Source organism: Condylura cristata, unplaced genomic scaffold (genome assembly GCF_000260355.1).
Source record: "Condylura cristata isolate star-nosed mole 26May11 unplaced genomic scaffold, ConCri1.0 scaffold00023, whole genome shotgun sequence".
NCBI lineage: Eukaryota > Metazoa > Chordata > Mammalia > Eulipotyphla > Talpidae > Condylura > Condylura cristata.
In genome coordinates, this window is record NW_004567124.1 from 22,829,891 (window position 1) to 22,848,598 (window position 18,708).

Sequence of the window (18,708 nt, forward strand, 5' to 3'; positions counted from 1 at the left end):
CACACACTCGTTTAACACCTATCTTGAATTTTTGTCATAGTTTGTAAGAAGAGGTGTCACTTTGTCCCCAAACAATAAAAGCTCTCCTCTAGTTCCCACCCAGTGCCTACCACTTCTCCATGCTGACTCACTCTGGGCCTGAGGGTCCCTAAACCCACATGGAGTGACTGGCCATGGCCACCTGGACCAATATTAAGACATGAGAATGGGAAGTAGGCTGAGGGAACCAGAAACAAGATGAGATGCAGTCCAAACTTCTGTTCAGTTCAGCAGTGGGTGAAGCCCCAGTCATGAGGCCTAGAAGTTCTCATAATGGTGGGAGAAATGAGTCCGGTCTTGCTTATTAATGAGCTGACAGGCTTTTTCCACATTCTTTGTCATGCCAGGGGGACCACAGCTAAACACCCCAATCTTTCGAACCTGTTGGGAGATATAGAAGTAAAGGCTAGTGAGGGCTCTTCAGAGGGAAAGCTAGTTCCATGTTCACCTTCAAGACCTGAGAGAGTCTCGATGAGGATTCATTCTGTGTTCCTGATAGTTTGCTTCCTACCATGCATGGTGACAGCTGGCTCAATATTTACCAGTCTAGCCCAAAGGCATTTACCAGCGTTAAGTGCCAGATCAGTTTTCTTATAGAAGCCAAACTAATCAGTACTCAAGTTAAGGGATAGCTTAGTGTCTTGGTGAGGCTTGCCAGCCCAGTGCTGAGAGTACTGCTAGCTCAGAGTTCAAGGTGCAGATTAGTTCAGGGTCCAGCTTGAGGGCTGGCTCCATAGTAATGGTTTATGGTGAGGACTAGCTCAATATTGGGTTTCTCCTGGACAGACATCCTATCTTCAATGGTAGCAAGTCCCTGTCATCTGCCTCCTCACTCCCTCAAGGTGAGCCCTACCTCTCCTGTTACTTCACCATCTCTCGGGGGTGGGATCTCAGCAGAAGTCAGTTCCTGCTCTGATAGAGCAGATCTAGTTGCTTTGCTCAGACCCCAGATGATAATGTTACAGAGAACAAGAAAGGTGAGACTGACCTGTGGATGAACCTCCTGCAGAGAGTTGAAGAAGGGCTCGAAGGGGGGGCGGCCAAAGTGGGTGACAGAACGCAGACCCGTGAATAGACTCCGGTTCAGCACCTTCTGGAAGTGCCGCTCACAGATGTACTGGGGGCACAGGGACAGGCCAAGTCAAGGATAATCAGAGTCAGGGACTAGTCCCAAAGTCAGCTGCAGCTCAACAGACAGAGGCTGGGGTGGGGAAGAAGCTGGATACGGAGAATAAGGGCCACCAGCTCTGCCAGCTGAACCTGGTATTTAACCACCCGCTCTGATCATCCTTCCTTAACTGCCAACCTATATACCCATTGAGCTACCCTGGCTGGCCCTGACATACCAGCATGGTGGTCCTGAGGTCAAACTTCTCTGCCAGCTGAGTGATATAGATGTGCACTGACACCAGGTCCCGGTGGTCGTTCTCCTCCACCTCCCGGATGATGTCAGCCAGCCACTCGAACTGCCGCTGGGTCCGTGTCACCCAAATGAAGTAGATCTGGGGACACATGGCTGGAGCTTAAGATCCAGGTCACTCAGGCTCCCTGTATCCCAGGGATCTCCACACCAATAGACTGATTCTGGTCTTGGCCAGCTTGTGCCTCTCCCCAAACAGCCTTGGATGAGAGGCAAAGGGTCGCTTAGACTACCACAATCGCCACCTACCAACTACCCAGAGGGGAAGGCCTGCTAAGTAGCATCACAGAAACACTTCAAGGACTTCCCAAGTGGAGCCAGGAACTTGGGAGTTGGCTCAGGAACCAAGGACACCCACTTCAATTCTCATGGGGAGAAGTGGGGCTGTGTGGGTTAAGGAGCAGAGGCACAGCTGGCAGGGACAGAAAAGGAAGGAGCTGTCTGTCATCCTCTGCATGCTGACGGCATATAGGTTGGGCCTCTGCCCGTCACATTCCTGTGCCCCTGACTCACCTGCCAGGCCCAGAGAAACAAGCAGAAGCCTGCCACCAAGGCCAGGCTGGGGTGAAGGGACCCACTGTGGAGAGGGCCTGAGGGCCTGGGCTGTGTTTCTGGGGTGAACCTGGCCCACCAGCCCTGTCTTGCTACCTCCCCTCTTCAGAGCCAGTTTCACTTCTGCCCCACCCAAAACATGCCCTTCCCTCTACCAACCCAACAGTGTATCTCCTATGCCAAGTACCCCATAACAGGGAAGGATTCTGTGTAAACCAGGCAAGTCTTCCTTTAGGATCTGGGGACATCGTGACCCCTCCCTGGGGTCAGGCCAATTTGGCTTTGTCCAGATCAGGGAGGTCAGATGGATGGTGATAGGGAGCAAAGGGCCATAGCCTAGTTGGTATAAGGCCACTCACCTTCTTACAGAACACTTGGCAGCTAACTGATGACTTGAAGACCAGGTCTTTGAGGATGGAGGCAAAGGGGGTGACCCCAATGCCCCCTCCCACCAGCACTGACACCTCAAACTTATGCCATTCCTGGTGACCCTCTCCAAATGGTCCATCGAGGTACAGCTGCAGGGAATATAATGGGCTTGAGTTAAGTTCAGCCCCACCTTGGTTTTAAAGCCAGAAATAGGAAGTAGGGAAAGGTAGCTAGGTTTATGGCATGAGGGGTGCAATCAGGGCTTGTGGCATTAACTGGAAACAACCAGTGTCTGAATGATGAGGAACATGGTGGGAGTCTGGCACTGCAGGGCCAAGGCAGGGGATGTGGAAACATGTGGAACATCTGGCTGCGCCTGGGCACCTTTGGGTATCTGGCACAGCTGTCGCTCGTCGGGGGTGAGTAGATCTCCCTGAGGCGAGTGGTCCAGGGCCCTGCTGCTCGGATGTGCAGGCTGAGTGTGTCCTCATGGGGTGCAGAAGTCAGTGTGAAGGGATGGTACTCGGTGGTCCCCAGAGCCAGGCAGGCGATCCGCACCCACTGACCTGACTTGTACTCAAAGCCTTGGGGTCGCTGGAACCGCAGGTGGGTCACTCCTGAGGAGGGGATGTTGCTATATTGGAGCCAGTGACAATATGGCCTCCATAGAGTGCCCCCACCTACATCGTCAGCTCTGCTTGAGAATATAATGGGGCCCCTCCCACCATCAGAAATCATTACTCCCTTTGGACATGTCCACTCTGAGGTCTAGGTAGCACTGGGACCCGTGGTCAGCAGGGCAAAGTGTAGCTGGCCAGGACTGTTCCTGAGAGAGGCTCCGGTCCCCTGGCTAAAAGCATCTCTTACCTCTTTTTTGCCACCCCAGAGTCCCTGCCAGTTCTACTGGGCAAGGCCAGGAGACTGCAAGGTCCCAACTCTGCCCCGTCAGCTTCTTCAGGACCACACAGCTGGTCCCCTGACAGCTGCTAAGCTGGTACCTGAAGGCAACAGCTCTGCTTTCACCACGCTGATCTCCACTTTCTTCCGGCTCAGGCTCACCAGCTTGTCGCCCCCATAGATGAGTGCTGGGACCAGGAAGAAAATGTGGAAACGGGGCAGCTGGATCAGAGCAAAGCTGCCATGGATGATAAGCTGGATAGAAAAAAAGTTTGGCTCAGGTATACTGCACCTTCAATGGGGTCTGAGGCCAGCTCAGGCCTTAGACTCCTACATTCACCCCCACAGATACATGCAATCCCCACAGTGTGCCATGTCCATTCCAGGTTCTAAAACCTAAAAGACCACTCCCAGCCCCATCCAGACATTCTTGTTGAATGAGCCTATTTGCATCTCCCTGGTATACCATCCTAGACCAAGCTATACCATCTCTCACCTGCACTCATACAGTAACTTCCTAACCAGTCTTTTACATCTGTGCATACAGAACTGGGGTACAGGCCAGAGGTATATGTGTGGGGGTGTTGAGAGGATTCACCAGAGACAGAGTGGGGAGCAGAACAGGCTGACTGACAAACTACACTGCTGAGGGGAGCAGTGGGCAGGTCAGGAGAGGTCTGCTGTGCCATGTGGGTCAGCTCCAGGGCAGGGATTGAACTCATGCTGAACTGGCTTTAACTTCTCAGTGTTGTGCCTTAACCAGCTGCGCCACCAGGGAGGGCCCCAGTGTGAGTTTTTAAAGTTCATTTCTCATGTCACCACCAGCTTAAAAATCTTTCATGCACTTTCCATTCCATCACAAGGCCTTGTGCTCCGGCCTCTACTTACCACGGTTTTCCCCTCCCTGTTCTTCAAACATGACAAGTCCTTTCTGCTTTAGAGCCTTTGCACTTGCTGTTCCCTCTCCCAAAACACCCTTCCTTCTTTCTTCCCAAGGCTAGCTCCATCTTGTTTTTCAGGTGACAGCAGAAATGCCGCCTCCTCAGGCATTCCTCATTCCTCTATCACATCTCCCTGTTAACTCCCTTCAGAGCAATTGTCCACAATAATTTTGTTTCTTCATTCATTGACTTGTTAATTGTTTTCCCGAATGCACTGCAGGAGTAGGATCTGTCTCCATTTTGTTTGCCACTATCCTCTCACCTCCTAGCAGTTTCTGCCTGGCACATAGTAAGCACTCAAAAACTGTTGTGTCCACGAAGGAGTTTCCCCAATTTCTCCTTGCCCATTGGAGACTAAGGACACCTGACTAGTCCTCCTGTTTTTGTGCAAAAATTGACAGGTAGTCCATTCCCTATTACTGGCCTCATGTGTTCAGACACTCCTTGCCGCCATCCTCCCATTTCCTGGGTCCTGAATCTGGGTCAGTCTGGCTCCCCACTCCACCTCTCCTAGGGACTGCTCTCTGACACCTCACTGCTCCCCCACCCCCATGCATGGCCAAAGTCTCCTTTTTACATTTGCTTCTTCCCTTAGCAGCTGGTGACACTGGTGACCACCCCTCCTTCCTAGTTCTGCGGCAGTGTTCTACTAGTTCTCACTCTTCCCATCTCTTCTATGCTATTTCCTTCCCCACCCCAATCCTGTGTGTTGCCCAAGCCTGATTTCCTCACTGTGCTCTGCTCGTCTCTTTCAGTGCTCTCCCATATGGTGTGGCCTCAGCTGAGCCACAGTCTCTCAGCCTCAGCTGCAGTCAGTACAGGTCCAGCATGTCTTGCCACCACCTAAAGCTACTTGGCTACCCACAGCCAAATGTCTCCTCTGCCCCCAGAATGTTGTATCATCAGTCCTACCTGCAGCTGTCATGCCCTCCTTCCATGTATGAATGTTCTTGAATTTCCAATCTGCCCTGTCAAATCTTGCCTTATCTCTCCTTAAGACTTGGCCCAAGGCCTGTCTCGCTAAAGTGTTCCCTAACCAGTCCGACCCAAATAAAACTTCCTTCAATGAGCTCCTGTAACTTACTGTTTAAAATACTCAGCAAAAAACGCTGAGTGTTCATTTTGATCATTTTATGTGTATGGCACTTAGCTCTGCAGCAGATTCTAAGTTCCTAAAGGCAGAGCTTAGTGCGCCCCCTCCCTCTCCAGTACGAGCACAGAGCAAGTACATAAAGGACCCTCAACAGATACCTCTGAAATTGAACTCTGGTGCCTCAATCTCCTTTCTCTTAGCTGAGCCTTCTTCTCTGGAACCTTTGCCCACAGGACTAACTTAAACTTCTCTGGCTGCTTCCTCTTTCGCTGCAGAGCCCACGCCCACCCCCCAAGGCTTTCTGAGCATCCAACCAGACTGAAAACAATGTTTGGGTGACCTCATACTCCTCTGTTTATACGCCCCATTTTGTGCAGGCTTTACTTTGAAACCACAGAGTTGCCGCAGACTCATGGTTGGCTGGGGAGGCCAGAGCACAGCCCTTTTGGTTACACCAGCCCAGCCCTCTTCAGCTTGAATCAGAAGCATGGACAGTCTTTCCCTAAGGTCTATTTAATCTCGGGGTCCTATGCCTATAACTGTTTTGTTTGTTTGTTTGCCTGCCTGAAGTCACGTGGTCACTTCTGGGATGAATGGGAAGGTAGTAGGTATTTAACCTTGGTTTCCCCCAGATGAGATGCTTCCTACTGCCAGGATAGGACTGTTCAGCAGAGGAGCCTACACTTTTCGAGTTACTCATGCCCTTACTGGCAAGAGGTTGTCTCTGAATCACCTTAAAATCCAAGGAAAAACAAAAAGAAGGGCCTTGTCTCCAGGATGCAGACTGACCACTCTTTGGGGGCAGTTCAAAGGAGCTGCCTTATCACCAGGAACAATCACCTCCACCTCTACCAGAAAGAGTATAACCCCTGGATGCAAGAGCTCCACCCATTGTTGAGAAGGTAGGGGCGGGAGAGATTGAATAGCCACACCTTCCAAAGAAGGGAACGATTTCTGTGGAAACAGCATCACTAATTCTAAGAAGAATTCTAAGCCAAGCCTGGGTAGTCATCTTCAGAACCATGAAGTGCTGAGCCTCAGGCAAAATGGAAACATGCCCTCCTACCTAGCAGTGAAGACAACAGTGCACCTGGGAGGAGGGAGGAGGCAACAGTCTGACCCAGGCAATGTGGACTTTCTCCCTTTGTTCCAGGACAAAGGAGATACCCCCCACCCCCATTGTACAGTTCTGCCTGGAGCCAGGGCTTACAGAGGCAACCACACAGACCTCAGTGCTTCTTAAATGCTGATGAACAAGATAGGGTGGGGGCACCATTGGGGGGGTCTCAGAAATTGGTTTAGCTTTTTGGCCCATGGGGTGGCCTCTGGGGAAATGTGTCTTTCAGGAAGTCAGACGATGTAGTTGAATGATGACACAGAGGCAATAGACCAGCATCAGTGAACTAACTGGATGCTGATGACGAACCAACCCAGGGAACTGTGCAAGGAAAAAAGAGGAGAAGGAGGGAATGTGAAGGAAGGAAGGCAGAAGCCCGTCAGGAGGCTTAAGAAGGAGGAAAGGGGTCAGGTGATCTTAAAAGTCCATGTTACCCTCTCTCCTCACCTCAGGCCTGTACTCCAGTTCTTGTATATATAAATAGATATTCAACTAAAAACCCATGTTATCAGCAGTCCAAGAGAAGACATTTTGAGCAAGTTCTTTAACTTTACAGGTAACACTTAGCTGGGTGGGGTGGCTAACACCTCAGAACAAAAGTGACAGAGCCATTTAAGATAAGCATATCTTAAAAAAAAAAAAAGGTGATGCTCCTTTAATGTAGGCAGTCCAACCAGGATCCCAAGCCAGCCACCCAAAGTGGGGAAATACTGGCAGGGCAGAAATGATGTGGGGGTGTCTGCAAAGAATGTAGATCAGCCTGGACAACTGCAAAACCCAAGTCTAACTTCCAAGTGCTGCATATGGAACTCCACCTCTATCTATTAAGAAAGATGGAGATGGCGCAGCAGACCTCTCCTGACCTGCCTGCTGCTCCCCTCTGCAGTGTACTTCATGGATCTGCCTGTTCTGCTCCCCACTCTGTCTCTAGTGAATCCTCTCACCACCCCTGCACCTCTGGCCTGTACCCCAGTTCTGTTTGCATAAATAAATCTTAAAAAAAGAAAGAAAGAAAGAAAGAGATGGAGAAGTGAAGATGGTCTTGAAATTACTAAGGGGCTGGAGAACTGATGTCCGAACATTCACTGTCTCCCTGGAAACCCCACTAGCCTGGCTCATAGCTAAAAGCTCTCACCAGGATGTAGAGCAGGATGTAGAGGTGGTGGGTCAGCCAGAAGCCCCGAAAACTGTGCCGCCGGAAGTGGTGGGAGGCGAAGACATACATGATGGCCAGGACCAGGAGCAGCACGATCCCTGTGAGACCTGCAAAATGAACATGAAGTCAAGTAGGGAGTTGCAGAGGGGGTCTGTTCTGAGGCCTCCAGGGTCCTCTTATGACAGCCTTACCCTAGGAAGGTGTGGGGATAGCCCCCAGCATCCTCTTGTATTTCTCTCTTTCCGAAACCATGACTGATCACAATGGTTTTCCTTTCAACAAACATGATTCACCCTTCACAGAACCTTGTCAAGATTGTTAGTTTTTTCAAGCACCTGTGTCATTACTGATTTACATCTGTCACTTTCCAATTCTCAGGTCCACAAGAACAGGAGGAACCAGGCTTGGCTAGTTCAACACTGAATCATAGTGCTTAGTGCATGGCCTAGCACATTATGGGCCTTATCTAAGTGTGTGCTGGGTGAGTGAATGTTGAGTGTTGAGGATGTGTTACCCCAAGGAAGGAACAGGCTGAAAATATAAATAGGTTCAAGAAGCATTTGAATAGATTCACAGCTAATAGGTCTAAAGTGGGTGATTATGGGAAGTTAGAAATATGCCCCTAAACAACTCTTGTCAAGGCAGACTACAATTGTGGATGGTCCACTCTGGACCTGCCCTCAGGTAGGCAAGGCTTGGTCAATGGCGCTGCAGCTCTCTCCTCAGCTGCCCAAAGCACAAGCCCTGGCACTGTTAAGAGTGAGTGGGACTACCAGATGCCCAAGGGTCCACCAGGAATTGGTGGGGGGCACCTTCTCTCACAGGGGATCCAAGGCTTGGGGTACAGAGGAAAGCAACAGTGGAGTGAGTGCTGGAAGTGCAGGGAGAGGGGAGGGCAGAATGGTCCCTCAAGTGATCAAGAGGAGAGAGACAGAAATTAGGACGATTAGAGCTCTGCAGTATGGAAAAGCAAAGGTTAAGAAGGGATCTAACCAAAGCCTGTAAAGTCCTGAACGGAGAGGAGAGCATAAACACAGCCTTATCCACTAAACCCCAGTGTGCAGGAATTAGCAAGCACTCTCTGAAGTTCAAAGCAGATCGTTTCAGGATTAAAAATATATAAAAAACCATGCTGTGTTTCACAGAGGGAGCTAGTGTTGAGGATGTGTTACCCCAAGGAAGGAACAGGCTGAAAATATAAATAGGTTCAAGAAGCATTTGAATAGATTCACAGCTAATAGGTCTAAAGTGGGTGATTATGGGGAGTTAGGAATATGCCCCTAAACAACTCTTGTCAAGACAGACTACAATTGTGGATGGGGTGGAGCAGATTCTGCCTAGCTGATAGCAAACTTGGCCCTTCCCCCATGCAGCTAGGGCACAGTATTCCTCAAAGCCAGTGTCATAGTAGGTGTGCAGGGAGAGTTGGGGGGAGGGGCTTGTCCACTTCTATTCCACTAGTTCAGAGATGGGATGAGCCCAGCTAAACTCTCAAGAGGACTGAAATACAGAACTTCCTATTGCCCAGGAAGAGTCCTCAGGGCCAGAGGGTTAAGCCTGGCACATATGAGAGCCATGCTAGTGAGACTGGGCTGTCCTGTGGGATAGAACCCACTGCCTGAAGCCTGGAAATTCATAGGGCAGGGAGGGCTCTCACCTGGCACTGTCTGGAAGAACCACCAGTAATACTTCTGGGGTAATTCAGACCTGTAGAAAGGGAAAGCAAGGAAAAACCTTGAGCGATGCCTAGGACTTCTGGAAAGGTCCTTCAGTCCTGTGTACATCCTGTGCAGACACCAGTTCCTTTTCTGCACCCTTGGGGCTGGGGGCTCCCATAACTTGCAAAGTGACACTCTCCCCTGGATCAAGATAACCTGCTCCTTTCTCCCCTCCATCGAATTCCCTTTTTCACTCCCGTTCCTCTCCCCCGCCTCCACCACACACACTCACCCATCATCATAGAAGAGACCAGGGAAGAGGCAGGAGAGGACACTGAGTGGGCTGATGGAGAACAGGTACACATTCACCACATGGCCTGCACTGTGTAAGACTAAGAAGACCAGAGAAGGTGGGGGTGAGCCTGGAGCAGCCCAGTTGGGGGGTGGCGGGCTCAACGCATTCTACCTAGGGTGGAAGGGTCTATACTTCTGATCTCTTATTAACCTCTGGCTCCTCCCCAGGCCCCATAAGCACATTGTCGATGAACACAACCATGGGAATCTGAAATGATACCATGAGAAATGCATTCCTTTGGTTACTCTCACAGTATTGTTTTAAGACACAAAAACTGGGAAGTGCACACATTATGTGCACTAGTCCTGGTGTGATAGTAATTTGTCAGCTGGAGGCTGGTGAGGTGGCCTACAAAATGTGGTAAGAGGCAAAGAGGGGGCTCTTCACTGAGTCTACCTTCATACTTCTGAGAAGGACATCTAAAACTTACATTCAAGTTAAGGGCAAAGAGAGAGGAGAGGGTTTGGGGGGGCAGGGGACAGCAGGTGGTGGGAAGCCATGCAAAGAATCCCAGGGACTCCTAGGCCCTGCCTGTCAAGACGATGGCAGTGGAGGCAATGAGGCGATGGAAGTCCACGGCGGCGTCAAAGGGCACATAGCGGTTGAGGAAGGTCTCTCGCAGGAAGGTGATGAGGTTGCGGCACATGGTGAGCAGGATGTAGGAGAACATGAAGGAGATGCTGGCCGCAGTGCCCCTCGACAGGATGATGCCCACACGGGTGGTGTCCGTGATGCCCATGTGGTGAGCAGCAAAGGCATAGTCTGTAGGGAGCCCCAGGCGGGTAAGGGGGGCACCGTGCAGAGGAGACAGCATTCCTGAGGGAGGTCAACCACAGCCCTGGTCCCGCCCCACACACCACAGGACTCTCAGCCAAGCCACTCAAGCTTCCCACGGGAAGCCCCGCCCCTGCTGTCAGTCTCAGCAGGCCCCGCCCCAAGGCTGTGCACATCGCAAGCCTCTGACTCACAGTAGGCTCTCTCCAAGAAGAGGCCCCCAGTGATGGCGTAGAACACCGCCACGCAGCCGATGTGGCGCCGGTAGTTCTCAATGAAGCGCTTGAACTGCTGCACGGTCTGGTGGCGGCGGCTGCGTTGAAACTTTTCTCTATGCGCCTCAGTGAACAGCAGGGGCTGGAACGACGTTATCCTGGGAGACAAGAAACCTTGGCCCTGGGCTAAAAACTTAACGCTAAGGCAGCCCAGCTCCCCAAGTTATTCAAGCCAAGCAGCGTCAGACCCTTAGGACTCCTCAACAGTTTTTGAGTGTAGGATCGCTTTGCCAGGGATGACCTGGCCCTTTCATCCCAGGGCACACACTCCCTTTACCCCAAAACGCACTCACACTCAGGGCACCGTTCATCCACGTAGTTTGTAACTCCAACTCCCAAGAGTTCCAGAGTCTCAGAGGACATCTCCTCCAGGAAGGCTTCCCTGACCTCCCAGGCAGAGTTGTACAATTCCTTAACCTCTAAAGCCCCTTGCTCTTACCACAGTTGTAAAAGTCATCAGTGGGTCCTAGTAATTATCAGTGTAGCAGACTGCCTCATCAGACTGTGACATTCTTGGGTAAGGCACTGGTCATCCTGCCTGCACCCCCAGTATTTAGTACAGTGACTGGCACCAAGTAATCTGTCTGCTGAAAGGCTGGGTAAACTGCCTTGTCCTTAAGTGGAACAGCAGGCTTACTTTTTGCCAAATCTCCTCCGAATCTCCTGAGGAGGGTCTGTGGCCACTGGGCACTGCAGTTTCTGTGGTGTCAGCTCCACCTCTAGGTTATTGCGAGGACAGCGAGCATTCACTCTGGGAGAGGGACTAGGATAAAACAAAAACAAGCAGGAGATGGAAACAGGCGATAGAACCTTGGACACCTAACTACTTGGTCCTCTTGTACCTCTGGTCTGCATCCAGACCTACTCTGTTGAGAAAGTGGGGGGACAGCAGGAATCCCTCAAGAGACCCAGGGAGGGTCCTGACCAAGGCTGTCACCTACAGTTTCATCCTTCACAAGTGCATCTGACCCAGGCAGCAAGTATGGGCTAGTCTGTTTTCCCTGAGCTCTGCCTAGAGTAAGGATTGCCTTCTTCTAATTTGCATGGAGGTAATACGTGGGCTGGTGTTGGCCCTGATCCCTGTCCTTCAGGGGAGATAAAAGACAATACCTCAACCCAGTCCTCCCTCAGAAGTTCCCAGGTAGGGGCTCACCAGATCTTCTCCTGGCTGATGTAGGAGGCTCTCCGACAGAGGTCCTTGATGACTTCAGGCACCTCCACCCCTGTAATAGAACTTGGCTTGGGAGCTGCTCAGAGCCCAGGAGGGCCTGGCTCAAATGCACAAAACCCACCCATTCCCACCCAGACACTGTACAGGTCTCTCACTAATGGAAGCATGGCAGCCCTGACTTTGGGTAGCCCAACCTCAGGAAGCTGGATCAGCCAGGGTAAAGCAGGCAACAGGCTTAAAACAAAGTTGGCAGAGCAGGCTCCCCTGAGTGTACACACCTTCATTCCTACTCCTAGGACAGGTACCAGGTTTATGGGACAGAGTTCAGGAACTGTAGGTAACCTGCCCGCTAAGACTATTCTTCCACAAAAACCCTGCCAAAGACCCTTTAATTTAAAACCCCTCAGGGGATTAATGTAGAATATAGGTGGTGTATATATGGGAAGGCACTGTAAGATTCTTTCCATTTCTATGTGCTTGAAAAAGTTCACAAAATAACCCTGGGGGACAGGAGCGACCCTCCCAGGAATCATTCCATTGTTTCCTGTCTGAGCTGAACAAGGCAGGTCCAGATTCTCACAGGAAGCTTGGGAATCTTTAGGTCACTTCCAAGTGCTAAGCCAATCCTGAAGATTACCCTGATCTACAGCCCAGAGGCCAAAAGTGATTAAGCTAAATTTAGTGAAACCAGTGTGTTTAAAACAAAGCATAGATAACTATTTTCCCAAATGGTTCAGCAGACAGTAAGGGTGGCGCAAATAGGAACAAATGACAAATCTCGGAAAAAGGTCAAAAGATGCTCTTTGTACTATTTTTGCATCTTTTGTATAGGTTTGCAATAAGCCTATACAAAATAAAAGTCTAGAAGAAACAACAAAGCACAACAAGTAAAAGCAAAACAAAATACTACTCGATGCTACTTTATATTTAAACCAGGGCTAAATATCCCTAGGGCCTTTGGCTTGGTTCTCTTCCAGGCATCTGACCCTGCTCTGCCTTCAGACCCTTGCTACCCTGGTTCCCCGGGAAAGGAGAGAAACTGCATAGACAGTTCTCGACCAATTCTCCAATTCTTCGCTTGCCCTTGTCAGGCGAAGCCCTAATCACAGGCTTATCTATGTCTTACCTAACTTTCCCTCTCCCCCATCTAGACTGTTGGGCTCCCCCAAATTCTAAGAATTCTGGGAGGGGCTGGGTTTGGTCCCAACATGTCCCAGGGAGATCCAAAACTATGAAGACATCTAATAGCTCAGAGCAGGTCACAGACAGTTCCTGTACCTGCTACCTGCCCCTTCCTCACCCTGACCTAGCCCCCACCCTCCTGAGTCAGACACAGGTGGGGCAGGAAGTAGGGGGAGGGACAATAGAAGTGAGTCTCTGGGGACTCAGCAAACATTTACTAAGTACCTTGCCAGGGATATAGTGGCAAACAAACCCCCATCATGGATACTCCAGCTAGCTGGGTGTCCTTCAGGTAGGGCTATAACCAGGAGACACTATTTCCATCCTGCCCTGGGCACCAACCAGATGTCTTTAACAAGGAGCAGGGGGTAGCAAAACTGCGTGGCTGTCTCCCCCTCAACTTCCCCCTGCTCCCCCCATACCTTCCCCGCCACCCCTGCCACCCTGACACTAGCATAGCATGGCTGCATTCTGATTTTGTGGGTCCTGGGCACTGATGTCTTCCTGGGAATGCTTCCTCCATTAAAATATAGGTATGTGTATGTATATACACAAACACACATATCCATGTTGGGTATTTATTGCAAATGTATTATTACTATATTCATCCTTCTTTCCTAATACTGAAAAAAAAAATAATAAACTAAAAGTATGTGGACCTAGGCACCGTGCCTTCTGTGCCTAACAATTAAATCAGCTCTTCCCTCAGGTCATGCTACCTCTGACACAGAGCTGTGTGAATCGGAGCTCGCTGTCGTGGTCCCGCAACATAAAGTGGAAGTCCTCCCAAGTCAGCTCCCCCTTGTCCTGGAAGCCAGACTCCCGGAACATGGACTCCACCACTTCGGCCAATTGGTCCTTGGACAGGCAGTTGTTGGAGATCTCGATGAAGGACCTGGAGTCAGAGAAGGGGAGCCACCTGGCTTGACAATGGTCCTGTGGCCTAGACACAGGGCACACCGGCCATCCCATCAGGCCTCCAGAGGCCACATGGAAAGGCCTGACTGGCTGATTCCCAAGCCCCCTTCTATTTATAACAGTTTCTGGTTATACGTGTGAGGACCAGCAGAATCCTGCTCCCTAATTCATGTCCCACCTCTTTCCCTTGGCAGTCCTGCCCTGGCCTGCTCTCCTGCCTGCCCCACAGGACCAACCTCAGCATCCTGATGAACTCATCCTTGGAAATGAGGCCATTCCCATCAAAGTCATACATGCGGAACATAAGACGAGACTTCTCCTCAGGGGAGCCTGGGCGGAGGAAAACCGGATGAGGACAGCCCCAGCACCTGCCTGAATCCCACTCTAGTATGTCCCACTGCTGAACCCAGCAAGGGGTCACGCTGCCTTTTGACCTCTAATTGGATGCTCCCAGATGTGTGCTGTGCATGGAGACCTGCCCCAGTGCTTCACCATCTCCAATAGGACAGGTTCCTCATCTGGCTATTACTGCACCTTTCATGAAGACCACCAGGATGTCCAGGAACTCCCGGAAGGACAGGTAGCCATTGCCATCTTTGTCAGCCAGAGAGAACATGGATTCTACAAACATGTCCTGGGGCTTGAGGCCCAAGGACTCAGCAAATTCGACTCTGCTCAGTTCGCACGTCAGAGCCTCCTGCACCTTCTGTGATGAGTCCAGGGGCAGGGTCCCTGCATCTGCCTGGTCGATGTCCAGCACCTGCAGTCAGGCACAGCAGTGGGGAGGAGAGGAGACAAGTGCCTTGATTTAAAGGACAGTGAAGCCCTGAAGAAGCCATCTTTTAAGGTTCATGCCCTGCACACACTCCCACCCAAGCACTACCCCATCTGCCCTGTGGGTGGTCCCTAGGATCATGTTTGCTTCTCTTCATTAGCTGACTGGACCAGGGATGGACACTTGACCCAAAAGGATCTAGAATTGAGGCTGAGAGGTCCCAGATCATCTTGTCTTGAATACAAAGCAAATCCAGAAGTTGTGGTTCATCCTATTCCTCCAAATGCTCAGAGATACAAAATGAGTAAAGCAGAGGTACAGGGAAAAAAGGAGTGACCTTACTGACAGACAGCACTTCCTCTCCTGGTTCCATCCAAGCCGGATCATAGTCTACCCATTCTAATGTCTGAGATACCCCTGCATCCTCAGAGTGAACTGCACCTTGGTCAACACCAGCTCAAGCAGGTTCTTCTTACTTACATCTGAGAGAACTGACTGACAAAAACAAATCTCAGTTGGTTTGAGAGAAAGTTGACTCAGGAAAAGAGAATTTTCATCCTAGGCCATCTCCAGCCCAAACAGATGCTGCCCTGGCATAAGGACAACAGAAAGCAAGAGAAGCAGGCCACAGGCCACAGCACCTGTCTTTCCTGCCTGTCAACTGGGGGCCCCTAATCCAAGCCTGGCTATGCTTTCATGAAGTTTCTTGCTTTGAACAAGTTGTCTTAGTGAGTAGAGCCTGAGGCTGAAGGCAAGAGACCCAAATTCATGTCCCAACTCTGCCACCTGCTTTCTGTATGACCTTGGGCAAGTCTCTTGAATTGTCTAGCATTTATTTCCTCACCGCCCTACTTATCTCACAGGGTTATTGTGAGAATCAATATGAGAGGTTGAATAGAGAATATTTTGAGAGGAGAAATTCATATCAGCAGCTACCCACAAAAGACAGTAGCACTTTCACCCAGCAGTCCAGCGAATTCCTACAGCCCAGCTGGATCCAAAACTGAGTAGAAGTGCCCAGGTTCTGGCCGGGAACCTGGAGTGAGTCACTCCAGGTGAGGGTCCTCCCATTCTAGGGCATACTCAAGTTCAACTTGTTTGGGGAATAACCGATACAAGCCATGGGCCTTGCACATAGTAAATGACCCGTTAAGTGGCAGCTTTGCTCACGAATCCTTTTTCTTATTGGCCAACTCTTCTCCTTCTCCTCAAACATTATCTTTTCCCCCTTCTGAGGCACTTTTCCTCAGTCTTTCCTGCTCCTTTCTCAGAGTCAAAACTTCCAACTTTGAGTTTCTGACAAATCTTATCGACGCCATGGCCTCATACCAGATAGTAGCCTTGTTACCTTTTCTGAGCTCCTAGACTACTTAGTGGATCACTTTTATAACCATCATTCTTCCTATGCACATCCCATCTTCCCAGCAGGGAGCACATGTTGAATGTATCTTTCCTCCTAAGCCTTTCCACTCTGTTTTGCTCCCAGGCTGCTTTTACTTTTGTTCCAAGTCCTCTCACTTCTCTTCCTATCTTGCTTCTCCACCTCCTCCCAATAGCTCTCAGAAGTCTGCAAGGTGGGCACTCACATCCCATGGAGGCCTCTGGAGGCCACATACCCCAAGCAGAGGCAAGCAAGGACTCTCACTGGCCCCACACTGACTGTCTTACCCTATGTACCTGCAGACTTTGGGCAAGCTAAGGTGAGGGAGGGCAGATAGCCTGGGTAGCCTGATGGGAGAAAGAAGTGACACACGCAGAAAAGCCCCTTCCTGGAGTCTGAGTTAGATGTGGGATGGGGTGGGAGCATCTCCTTCCAACTTGGTCAAAATCACAGTAGAGATGAATGTTGGCTGAGAATGCAGGATCTTTGACTTTCCTTGGATTCACCCCATGGCCTCATGCACATGCAAACACCTACCACAGGCAGACATGCAAGGGCAAATCTGATCCCATATCCATACCTGGGAGAAAAGGTGCCTGAAAAAGGTTTCCAGGAGCTGGCTCCGCTGCTTCCGTGTCACAGCTGCCCTCATGAGCTCTTGCTCCCGCAGCTCCCACTCCTGGAAGGTCAGCCCACTCTCCTTGAGAGCCACCCGAAGGTTTTCTACCAGAACCTGACGCTCTTCCTCCAGGTTAAATAGCAGCACCTAGAGAAGTGACGGTAGGGACAGCAATCATTTGTAAAGGTGTCTTGAGAACCAGGCACTTGACGTGAACTTTGTTAGGGGGCCGCTGAACCATACCCTTGCCACGGAGATATTATCTCCTGGGCTCTGTGAGGCTCAGGGGCTTGCTTAAAAAAATGCATAAGTAAACGAGGGTGGGGGGGTGGGGAGGGAAGTGCACGGGATTATGGTGATGGCACACGGGTGACTTGGTGATGGGAAACCCGCGGGGATTACAATTGAGATAGAAAAAAAAAATGTACAAAATGATGTAAAAATAAACTGTTATAAAATAAAAAAAAAGAAAAAGAAAAAAAATGCAGAAGTAACATTCAAGGGTACATACAAAGCCATTCTTCCCCCTATATTTCACACCAGAGAAAGGAGGGGAACGTAGGGACGCAGAGGATGGAGGGGACTGTGTCAGACAGAATCAGAGCCAAAGACTGGCCTTTGATCTAGCTCTCCCCTTTAATGATTCATTAGAGCCTGCAAACAAGGGACAGGGAAGAGAGCCCAACTTCTACTAAGAACTCCCAGCAAGGGCATTCTAGAGTGTCCTTAAAAATGGAGCAGAAAGATTGTGTCTGTAAGAGTTAGAAGGGACAGCAGGCCCTCCCTGGTGGCGTATGGGGTTAAAGCGCAGCACTGTGAAGCCAGCTACAGCTTCCTCAGCACAAGTTCTATCCCAGGCCAGGGAAGTGATCCACATGGCGCGGCAGACCTCTCCTGGCCCGCCCACTGCTCCTCTCAGCACTGTACTTCGTCTATCTGCCTGTTCTGCTCCCCACACTGTCTCTAATGAATCCTCTCACCACCCCCACACCTCTGGCCTGTACCCAGTTCGGTATGCATAAATAAATAAATCTTTAAAAAAAAGAAGAAGGGACTGCAGAGATTATGCCATCTAACAGCCTCACAAGGACAAACATGTTCAAGTTCAGGTCTCCATCAGGTACCATAATACAGTCTAGCACTAGAAGCCAGAAACCCTGCCTGGCCCAGTGCTCCTTCCCCAACACCTGGCCACTTCCCTGGCAGTGACTGTGGACAAGAAGCCAGGGAACAGCTGTGCTGTACCAGATCATACTCCTTGGGGATCTTGAGCAGCAGGGTACAGCGGCCACGGTTGCTGGACAGGATGAGGTTGACCTGCTGTGGGGGTTTCAGCTGGATGGTGCGAAGCAGAGAGAACCTGCCATCCACCACACGGATCTGTCCTGGCTGCAGCTGCACCAGCACAGCCCGGCAGGGCTCCTTGCGGCCCTGCCACTCCATTGCTGAGGAGAGACAAGACTGAGTCAGCTGGATTAGCTCAAGGCCTCCCCATCTCCTTGACCCTTCTTGGGAACCAAGGGTCATTCTCCCCCACAACAGCCCTGCTGTGCCTTTAACCCAAGAAGAATAATAACCACCATTGCCTGGAGTGTTTACTAGGTGCCCAACATTGTATCAAGTGCTTTGCATGAACAAGTTCACTTTTCATAAATCTTTGAACAAAGTGTTATTATTATTCCTATTTTATGGACCAAAAAAGTAGGCTTTCAGAGATTTATCAAACTGCCTACAGTCCAATGGCCTACAGGGATGGAACCTGGATTCCAATCCTCACTTCATCTTTACACTGGACTTTCAGGCAATGGAGAAGTAATTAACGAAGGTCTAGAGTAAGACAAATGGCGGACTGCAATCTTGAATGCATTCTGAAGAACTGCAAGTCACAGTGACCCTGTGAAACACAGACTTAGTAGGCCATAAGCCTCTCACATTGCCTTACTTTGGGACTACGTGAAGGCGCCATGGAGGCTGAAGGACTCCAGCTCCAGCTACCTCACATCCCTGTGGCTCTTT

The 18,708-nt window shown here is 50.4% G+C and overlaps 1 protein-coding gene across 1 annotated transcript in view; it reads right to left on the reverse strand.

Moving 5' to 3' along the window:
• Nucleotides 1-297: 297 nt before the first annotated feature.
• The window catches only part of DUOX1 (dual oxidase 1), a 29,656-nt gene continuing 11,245 nt past the window's right edge, over nucleotides 298-18,708 (reverse strand). The window contains exons 16-33 of the mRNA XM_004687841.1: nucleotides 17,938-18,137; nucleotides 16,654-16,839; nucleotides 14,452-14,677; nucleotides 14,154-14,247; nucleotides 13,719-13,894; nucleotides 11,800-11,869; nucleotides 11,284-11,409; nucleotides 10,566-10,744; nucleotides 10,129-10,359; nucleotides 9,535-9,634; nucleotides 9,242-9,291; nucleotides 7,564-7,691; nucleotides 3,379-3,532; nucleotides 2,765-2,997; nucleotides 2,371-2,529; nucleotides 1,386-1,541; nucleotides 1,028-1,156; nucleotides 298-420 (exon numbers count right to left, since the gene is read on the reverse strand). Coding sequence (XP_004687898.1) covers nucleotides 298-420; nucleotides 1,028-1,156; nucleotides 1,386-1,541; nucleotides 2,371-2,529; nucleotides 2,765-2,997; nucleotides 3,379-3,532; nucleotides 7,564-7,691; nucleotides 9,242-9,291; nucleotides 9,535-9,634; nucleotides 10,129-10,359; nucleotides 10,566-10,744; nucleotides 11,284-11,409; nucleotides 11,800-11,869; nucleotides 13,719-13,894; nucleotides 14,154-14,247; nucleotides 14,452-14,677; nucleotides 16,654-16,839; nucleotides 17,938-18,137 — 2,720 coding nt within the window. The remainder of the gene's footprint in view (nucleotides 421-1,027; nucleotides 1,157-1,385; nucleotides 1,542-2,370; nucleotides 2,530-2,764; nucleotides 2,998-3,378; nucleotides 3,533-7,563; nucleotides 7,692-9,241; nucleotides 9,292-9,534; nucleotides 9,635-10,128; nucleotides 10,360-10,565; nucleotides 10,745-11,283; nucleotides 11,410-11,799; nucleotides 11,870-13,718; nucleotides 13,895-14,153; nucleotides 14,248-14,451; nucleotides 14,678-16,653; nucleotides 16,840-17,937; nucleotides 18,138-18,708) is intronic.